General features: G+C 38.3%; 1 protein-coding gene across 1 annotated transcript in view; it reads right to left on the bottom strand.

Annotated features, from left to right (window-relative positions):
- Positions 1–4,805: 4,805 nt before the first annotated feature.
- Positions 4,806–10,462, bottom strand: part of LOC102838645 (chromosome unknown open reading frame, human C6orf118) — a 209,448-nt gene continuing 203,791 nt past the window's right edge. Inside the window, exon 12 of the mRNA XM_006871186.1 lies at positions 4,806–4,910. Within this exon, the coding sequence (XP_006871248.1) occupies positions 4,806–4,910 (105 nt within the window). The remainder of the gene's footprint in view (positions 4,911–10,462) is intronic.

Genomic DNA, 10,462 nt, shown 5'->3' on the forward strand with positions numbered 1-10,462 from the left:
ATAGAACCCAGCTTCTCGGATTATTTGCTCAGCATACAGGTTGAATAAGTATGGTGAAAGAATACAACCTTGTCACACACCTTTCTTAATTTTAAAACATTCAGTGTTCCCATGTTCTGTTCCAACAACTGCCTCTTGGTCCAGGTACAGATGTTTACCTGTGCTTTATTGACTATGCAAATGATTTCAATTGTGTGGATCATGACAAGCTATGGACAACATTGCCAATTACAAGTATTCCGTAACACTTAATTGTGCTCATGAGGAGTCTGTACCTGGATCAAGAAGCAGTTGTTCAAATAGAACATGGAAACACTGAATTTTTTAAACAAAAATCCTCACCACTGGACCAATAAACAACATTTTTATCAATGGAGAAAATATTGAAGTTGTCAAGGGCTTCATTCTTCTTGGATCAATTATCAATTATCAATTATCAATCTTGCTTTTGAGTTATGTGTTGGAGGAGAATATTGAAAGTGCCATGGGCTGCCAAAAGAACCAATATATCTGTGTTGGAAGAGGTGCAGCTAGAATGCTCTGTTCTACAGACAGACAAACTTTGTCTGTCATACTTTGGACATATTGTCAGGAGGGACCAGTTGCTGGAGAAGGATATCATGTTTGGTAAGGTGGAGGGTCAGAGAAAAAGAAGAAGTCCCCCAGAAAGATGGATTGGCAAAGTGGCAGCATTAATGGGCTCAAGTGTGGCAGCAATTGTGAGGTTGGCCCAGTACTGGGCAGTGTTTCATTCTTTGTGCATAGGATCACTATGAGTCAGTATCAACTCGATGGCACCTAACAACAACAACAACATATCCACAGAGCTAGAAGACAGGATAGGGATTACCTGTGGAGAAGGAGACATGAGGAGTGAGTAGGAAGGAATGACAAGGTTTATGAGGTGTGCAGAATGTTTATTCTGAGCCGTGGGCAGTGGGTGCATGGATTTGTTCCCATGTGATTCAAGAGTATTTTTATAATTTGTGAACTAATTTCTCTGTGGGCTCTTTGACAATAAAGATTTGAAGTTATTCTCCTAAATCCATATTCTTATGAAGTGAGTGATTTTTTTTTCCCCCCTATAGACTAGCAATGCCAAGTTTTGTTTAGAGACAATGCATTAGAAAGATCCTCCAAGTTAAATGAATTACAAGGTTTTGAAATAATAAAAAAATTAAAACCCTTGATATTTTAAGAAGCTGTAGGGATATTATAAAATTCCATAAAGCATTTGACATGGCAGTTCTAAAATGAGGATTGTTTTGCTTTCAATGAATGGAATGACTTGTTTGAGAAAACGTAAATAGAGCCAGTTCCAACTTTGTAGAGTGGGTTTTACCGTGCTAACTAACAACTTTTGTAAATGACTTCTGGGCTAAAATATTGAATTCGTATTATTATCCTCCCGTGTGCTGTTCAGCGTTTAAGGAAGGTTTCTTTGCCCAGATAACAATGAACCCTGTTATCCTGGTAGACATATAAAGGAAGCTATTATCTCATCGCTTTAATATCCTTCTTCACTTTAGTACTTTGAAACTCCTTCCAGGAGAAAAATGCATATACATCTTTTTATTCTTTATGCCTCTCTAAGGCTTACCTGATTTGCTAATTGCAGTTTCCTGTTTTATCTCCTTTAGTCCATCGGGATCAGAGACCTTTCTGTGACTTCTTCCCAATAATCCCAGACATAAATTGCTATTTATTATCAACATATATAATATGCCAGTATTATCATGGGAGAATTTCTCTTAGATGAGAACATTTGCATAAAAATAGATATTTGAATTTTGATTGTAGGAGCGATGGCTAGTCTTATTCTTCTTTTTTCCAGAGTGAAAAAGTGAAAACAGCAAAATGAAAAAGGAAGTGGAAAAAGACTAAACCATAACTAATATAGGTATATCCTACTCTGGTCTAACCTTTAGTATAACTACCACAGCATTAGAAATCATTGGTTACTTATTGGAAACTAATATGTTTGTACATCCATAGGTCAGAGAAGCCTTCATATAGAATCCAAAAACTTGAGGGACTTTGAATAATGATTTTCTGGAAAACTAATTTAAAATTATTCTGTCGTATTTAGAAAACTATTCAACTGAAACTTGAGGAGATTCATCTTTTCCACATGTGTCTGTATCTTCCCAATCATTCTCTGTACCTCCCACCCTACTATCTCCCCTTGTAAAATGGAATATTTACCCCCAAATTGAAGTCTCTCTGATCCACCAGGACAACTATCTTTTTTCAAGAAACTTGAAAAGTGTTTCCACTGTACAGCATTTGATGCTAATCTAACACAATACACAAAAAGTGTAAATTTGTTTCATACGTCAACAATCTTACCATAGATTTACCCATTCCTGTTAGAGAAGTGGATATGCATTCCTCTTGATATAGAGTCAGCTTTCTGGAGTAGTGAGAAACAACATTTAATGCCATTCCACAGTTGACACACCAATCTTTGTATCACCACTAGTGTATACGTGTGTGTACTTATGGGTATATGATTACACATTTATGGACAGGTGTGTATGTGTTACTTATATTTTAGAGAAGGGAAAAAATTTATAATCTAGAAAAAAGAAGACATTTCCTATGAATATTCTAAATGCCTTATTCTATTATTGAAATCAAAGAGGCAAAAAAAGAATTGCAGACCATCTCTTCTAGTGTTTTCTTAAGTAGACACCAGACCGACCCATCACGATTTCTCTAGCCCACTGATCCTTGGATGTTAGCCTATCACTTTAAATAGAAAGCTTACATGTTGGCTTTTTTTTTTTTTTTCTTCTTCTTCTTCTTCTTCAGGGAATTTTCCTACTTGGATAAAGTTATAAAAGGAAAGAAAAATTACACCTGAAAATAGTTTACCTCTTTGCTGAGTTTCTTTAGTTATTATTCCAGCTATTTGTGCTTTGAGTAAAAGTGTTCCACCCACATGGAGTGGTGTCTCCATCTGTTTAATCTCCTGGAGATGAAGAATGAATGTCTGCCATGTTTTCTCAGAGCAACAGGGCTGGGTCCATATGGCTCAGACATGTCCTAGTCTGGGAAAGAATGAGGCTTCTTTTGTTTCCACTGCTAAGGTTTTGGCACAATTGGATCCAAATAGAAAATAAATGCTAACAAGGAAATATAAGTCGAAGGTAATTGGAATCTTGTTTATAGGATGACATATTTTTCAGTCCTTTACCCAATCTCATGTAATTGGGAGGTTTTTGTGTCTCTGTTTAGTTAAAAGGCACCAGAGTAGATGAAATCACAAGCAAAAGGTGGCATTAAATGTGAAAACTTCTTAATTTACTATTGACTTTGAAAATCCAGGTATCTTTCCTATTTTAAGGATTAATCCTTCTAGAAAATGCCCCCTCTGTGTCATGCCAGCTTTCTCAGGCTGTCACTAAAGAAATAAACAAGGGTCAGCACAGAGTAAAACACAGGGACCAAGAAAGGAAGAAAACTCAAACACTGCAATGAAGAATATCTAAGAGCCAAAGGGTCTGTTTTCCAGCTGGGATTTATGTTTGTAATCTGAATTTTAGCAACTAGTTCAGCAATATGCAGGCTGCCAGCAGAGATATTCTGAAAGCAAGAGAAAAATAAGGCTCCAACAGGATAAACCCTAAGTTCCAAGGAAAATTGTGAACTATATTCACTTCTGAGTTGTTTTTTTCTTTCCTGTCTGAGTAGGAGAAGGGGCCAACCCAGCCAGAGCATGCATTGTTCCCTTAGTGGATTAGGTCGCCATGGCTGGCCTCAGTGGGTGGCTACTGTGTGCCTGTTATCAAGAGTACCACGTGCCAGGCACTACAAGCAAGAGGCTGTTCACTGTCATCTGGTAGATTATTGGGATGAAAAGAACATTTTTTATTTAAAAGCCAGGCCATGTTGCCAGTGTTTCAGCAACTGTCATTCTCGTCTGTTACTTAGCTTCTAAGCCTCTGTTCCTACAACGAGATTTAAAGTGAAACAGAAACACAGTGTCATGGATTGAGCTATTTCCCCACAAAAGATTGTTGACATCCTTACCTCCGTAGCTGTGAGTGTGAGTTTCTTTGGGGAAAATAGGTCCTTCTTTGCAGATATGGTCAAATCTGTCAAAATCAGAACCCATGTAGGATAGAAACCTTTCAGACAAAGAAAACTCACATATTGTCCACTAAAACAATCAATAGAAAATTGTGAGATCCAGAAAACAAGGCATTCTTTTCTAAGTTTTGAAATCTCCTGATTTTCATAGGTTTCACTGTATTATTAATTCACGGTCCAAGATCACATCAGAAGGGTTTGGGTCCTAATCCAATAAGACTGGTGTCTTACAAAACAGAAGAGAGTAGTACCTGGGGCTGAGGTGCAGATGACATATGAAGTTACAGCTAGCTTCAACAAAGGCACACCAAGGTCCACTTATACTCACCAGACGCTGGAGAGAGGCCCAGAGCAGCTCCTTTCTCTGAACTTTGAGAAGGAAGATATCATCATGAATTTTTGTCTCCAGAACTGTGGTACAAAACATTCTGTTCTTCTGAGTTATCCATTTGTTGGCATTTTGTTACCAATGCTCTAGGAAACTAAGATAGGGAGACATGGACAAGAAGACATAGACAGACCCTTCTGACATTTAGCACGCAAGAAAGTTAGCGCTCTGGGTGGTAACTCTGATGGAATTAACTGGAGAAGCCTATTTAAAGAGCTGTCAGTGGATATTAACCTAATGCATGTATGTCTGAGCACTTCATACCCTGGTCATCAATAGGGATTACTGTCTCAGTTCATTACAATAGAGTTCTTTAGAGTACTCAGAAGGAATTTCGATTGTCAATGATGTCATCATCTGCATTACACTTACCACATTCCGTATGATGGCAGTTATCTAAATCTATTTGGTTTATTTCATGTCTGTACTAACAAGCATGGTAAGAGTTTAATGAGAAATGTATAACATTTAGCATTAACTAACATAGTGTTATGTTAGTTAATGCTAAAGTTAGTTAAGGAGCTCTGGTAGTGTAGTGGTTATGAATTGGACTGCAAGCCACAAGGTCAGCAGTTCAAAACTATCAGCTCTTCCATGAGAGAAAGATGAGGCTTTCTGCTCCCATAAATATTTACAGCCTCAGAAACCCTGTAAAGGGTTGCTATGAGTCAGAACCGACTCCACGGCACATAACCACTAATCACCAATATAATATGGTGCCATAGGATAAGCATTGAACTACTAACCACAAGGTTGGTCCAAACTCACCAGTGGATCCTCAGAAACCCTATACAAGGTCACTATGAATGGGAACTGATTTGAATACAATTAACAACAACATGCTACCACTTGTCTATCAGTTGGTTGTACTGTGGTGGCTTGTGAGTTGCTGTGATTCTGGAAGCTATGCCATGAGTATTTTCAATACCAGCAGGGTCACCCATGGTGGACAGGTTTCAGATGAGCATCCAGATGAAGACAGACTAGGAAGAAGGAGAGACAAACTACTTCTGAATATTTAGTTACTAAAAATGTTATAAATAGCAGAGGAACACTGTCAGATATAGTGCCAGAAAAATGAGCCCCTCAGTTTGGAAGGCACTCAAAATGCAACTGGGGAAGCCTCCTCAAAGTAGAATTATGGTGAGGACATGAATGGAGTAAAGCCCTCAGGACCTTCATTTGCTGATGTGTCACAACTCAAAATTTTTAAAAACAGCTGTAAACATCCATTAATAATCAGAGCATGGAATGTACGAAGTATGAATCTAGGAAAATTGGAAACTGTCAAAAATGAAATGGAACACATAAACATCGATATCCTAGGCTGAAATAGACTGGTATTGGCCATTTTGAATCTGACAACCACATGGTTTACTATGCTTGGAATGACAAATTAAAGAGGAATGGTGTTGCATTCATCGTCAAAAAGAACATATCCAGACCAGTCATGAAGTACAACGCTGTCTGTGATAGGATAATATGCATGCATCTACAGGGAAGACCAGTTAATACCACTATAATTCAAATTTATGCACCAATCACTAAAACCAGTGAAGATAAAATACAAGATTCTATCAACTCTTCAATCTGAAATTTATCGAACGTGCAATCAAGATGTATTGATAATCACTGGTGATTGGAATGCAAAAGTTGCAAACAAAGAAGAAGGATCAGTAGATGGAAAATATAGCCTTGGTGATAAAAATTATGCTGGAGATCACATGATAGAATTCGGTAAAATGAATGATTTGTTCATTTCAAATACCTTTTTTTAAACAGCATAAAAGACGACTATATGCATGGACCTCACCAGAGGGAATACACAGAAATCAAATTGACTACAACTGTGGAAAGAGATGATGGAAAAGCTCCATATTATCAGTGAAAACAAGGCCAAGGGCAGATTGTGGAACAGACCATCAATTGCTCATATGCAAATTCAAACTGAAGCTGAAGGAAATGAAAGCAAGTCCATGTGAGCCAAAATATGACCTTGAATATATCCCACCTGAAATTAGAGATCATCTGAAACACAGATTTGATACATTAGACACTAAAGACCGAAGACCAGAAGAGTTGTGGGATGACAGCAAGAACATCATACAGGAAGAGAGCAAAAAGTCATTAAGAAGACAAGAAAGAAGGAAAAGATAAAAATGGGTGTCAGAAGAGACTCTGAAACTTGGTCTCCAGCATAGAGATATTAAAGCAAATGGAAGATATGAAATGGGACAAGAGCTGAACAAAAAATGTCAAAGGTCAGCTAGAGAAGACAAAGTCAAATATTGCAATGATATGTGCAAAGATCTGGAGTTAGAAAACCAATAGGGTAGAACACGCTCAGCATTTCTCAAGCTGGGGGAACTGAAGAAAAAATTCAAGCCTCAACTTTCGTTATTGAAGGATTCTATGAGTAAATTATTGAATGATGCAGAAAGCATCAAAAGAAGATGGAAGGAATACACAGAGTTTCAAAAGGAAATGGTTAATGTTCAACCGTTTCAAGAGGTAGCATATAATCAAGAGCAAATGATACTGAAGGAGGAAGTCCAAGGTGTGTTGAAGGAATTGGCAAAGAAAAAGGCACCAGGAATTGATGGAATACAAATTGAACTCCTTCAACAAATGATGGCACTTGAAGGCATTCACTCATCTATGACAAGAAATTTGGAAGACAACTACCTGGACAGCTAATTGGAAGAGATCCATATTTGTGCCCATTTGAAAGAGAGGTAACCCAATGGAATGTAGAAATCATTGGACAATATCTTTGATATCTCAAGAGAGTAAAGTTTTACTAAAGGTAATACAGAAACAGCTGCGACCATACATTGACAAAGAACTTCCACAGGTTCAAGTTGGATTCAGAAGAGGACGGGGAATGAGGAGTATCATTGCTGATGTCCAGTGGATCTTGGCTGAAAGCAGAGAATATCAGAAAGATGTTTACCTGTTTTATTGACTATGCAAAGGCCATTGATTTTGTGGACCATGACAAGCTATGGACAACATTGCGAAGTATGAGTATTCCAGAACACTTAATTATGCTCATGAGGAACCTGTACATAGATCAAGAGGCAGTTTTTCGAACAAAACACGGGGCTATCGAATGGTTTAAAATTAGGAAAGGTGTGTGACAAGGTTGTATTCTTTCACCATACTTATTTAACCTATATGCTGAGCAAATAATCTGAGAAGATGGGTTATATGAAGAAAATGTGGCATCAGAATTGAAGGAAGGCTAATTAACAACCTGCGATATGCAGATGCTACAACCTTGCTTGCTGACAGTGAAGAGGACTTAAAATATTTACTGATGAACTAAGGACTAAGGTGTGCCTGACTGAAGCTGTGGTATTTTAAAATATCTCATAACATTTGGAAGTTGGAGACAATAGAAGAATCAATGGATCCTAATTATGGTGTTGGAGAAGAGCATTAAAAGTCCATAGACAACCAGAAGAACAAACAAATCTGCGTAGATAGAAGTAAATAAAGAATGCTTCTTAGAACTTGTGATATCAAGACTTCACCTCACGTACCTTGGACATGTTGTCAGGAGGAACCAGTCCCTAGAGAAGGACATCATGCTTGGTAAAGTGGAGGGCCAGCAAAAAAAAAAAAAAAAAGAGGAAGACCCCAGCGAGATGGATTGACACAGGGGCAGTAGCAACGGACTCAAAACTAACAATGATTGTGAGGGTGGTGCAGTGTTTCATTCTGTTGTGCATAAGACCACTATGAGTCAGAATTGTGTCAATGACACATAATAACAACATGAAATATTATAAAGGGACCCTGGTAATGCAGAGGTTTAGTACTCATAGTGACCTGTGCCATCCTCCCAAGTAGTGTTACGTTTGAGTCCATTGCTGCTGCAATTGTGTCTTTGGACATTTCCCTCTTTTTTGCTGACCTTCCCCTATACGAAGAATGATGCCCTTCTCCAAGGACTGGTGAGATGTCCCAGGTATGAGAGAGAGTGTCTCGCCTACCTTGCTGCTCAGGTGCATTCTTGCTGCACTTCTTCCAAGACAGATTTGTTTGGTCTTCTGGAAGTCCATGGAACTTTTAATAATCTTCTCCAGCACCATAACTGAAATGCATCAAGTCTTAGATGGTCCTTTTTCATGGTACATCATTCACATGCACCTGTAAAACTGTTGTTGTTCAGTGTCACTGCATAGCTTCTGACTCTTAGTTATACTGTTGGATTTCTGAGGCTGTAAATCTTTGTGGGAGCAGAAAACCTCGTCTGTCATCCATGGTACGCCTGTTGGGCTCCAATCATCAATCTTACGGTAGCAGTCCAGTGCTTAGCCTACAGAGCCAGCACGCTCCTTACGTGACTATTGTTCTTGTTGTTATTAAGTAAGTGCCTTCAAGTCTTTTCTGACAAACAGTAACCCTGTATAAGGTTTCCGAGGAGTGGCTGGTAGATTTGAACCATCGACCTGTGGATTAGCAGTCTAGTACTTATTCTACATCATCACACCAAGACCCCCTATGTGAAGATTGTTGTTTCTGTTCAGCACTTTCAAATCATGTCTGACTCATAGCATCCCTATAGTGAGTTTCCAAGGAGTGGCTAGTTGGGTTTGAACTACCCACCTTGGGGTTAGCAGTCTGGTGCTTAACCTACAGTACCACACCAGGACTCCATGATAAGATTGTTGTTGCTGTTGTTTTTAAGTACTGTTGAGTCATTTCTAACTCATAGCGACCCTGAAGAGAGTTTCTGGGGAGCCATTGGTGAGTTCAAACTGCTGACTTTGAGGTTCAAACCCACCTTGCAGTTGAGTGTTTAACTACAGTGCCACACCAGAACTCCATGACAAGATAGAAGATGATGAATGTAAATAATTGGAAAAAGGGATAGAACTTGTGGAATAGACTAATGTTAAGAAGAGCCAAGAGACAGGCGTTTCCTAAGTGTTTTCTAGCAACAAAGACAACATTAAGAGGTGTCTGAAGTATCTGTCCCTTCCATAATTATCTCCATAATTACCTGACTGTTTTGAGCTAGTTAATTTTAGATTGAAATTTGGTCTCTCCCTAAAGAGTTACTAAATTATTTGCTAAGATAACTAATGAGATTAAGGATATGGAAAACTCTAAAGGTTATTTTTCTAAGCTTTTATGTGGGCTTCACTAACTTAATGATGTCAAACCCCAGGGCAAAGGATGAGTAACTTATTTCCTTTGATTCACAAGGGGAAAATCTCATCTCCAGTTTGCAACAACAACAATCATTCACCAGGGAAGAAAGTCAAGCAACTAAGAACAGTCAGAAGGCAAGCTTGTTGCTGAATAAGGAACTTGAATAAAACCATAGTGTGGGTCTGAAAGACAAATGGATAATCTGTCTCCTCAATATAGTTTTATGATTAAGCCTTTCTAATGTTTCCAGACTTATGCATTATAATGTGGACATTTCAAAACCCCAGAGAAACACACTTCCAGAGCTGAACATTTATCATTGGCTTCAGTTGAGGATGTATATCTCAGTCCTTACTCTGTTGTTGGACACAACAGAATCCTCTCGAATCGATTTCTGCAGCTGTTGTTGCTATCTGTCAAGTCATTTCTAACTCACGTTGTTGTGGTCATTAAGTGCTGTCAACTTGATTCTGACTCATAACTACCCTGTATAGGATTTCCAAACATTCACTAGTGGGTTTGAACTGCTGACCTTGTGGTTAGGAATTCCATGTCTCTCTTACAGTGTTAGGAATTTTTATAGAACATTGAGGTGGACTTGTAGAATTAGACAAATTGGAATAGCAGAGACAAAATTTACTTAACACCCCCAATCAACTACAGAGCTGTGTAAAATACATCAAACCTATAACCAAAGTACGAAATTTCATTATTTAAACCAGGTATAGGTGAAATTTGGATTTTAACACATCCTAGAGCAAACAACCTGTGATATGCAGATGATACAACCTTGCTGAAAGTGAAGAGGACTTAAAA

Source organism: Chrysochloris asiatica, unplaced genomic scaffold (genome assembly GCF_000296735.1).
Source record: "Chrysochloris asiatica unplaced genomic scaffold, ChrAsi1.0 scaffold00162, whole genome shotgun sequence".
NCBI lineage: Eukaryota > Metazoa > Chordata > Mammalia > Afrosoricida > Chrysochloridae > Chrysochloris > Chrysochloris asiatica.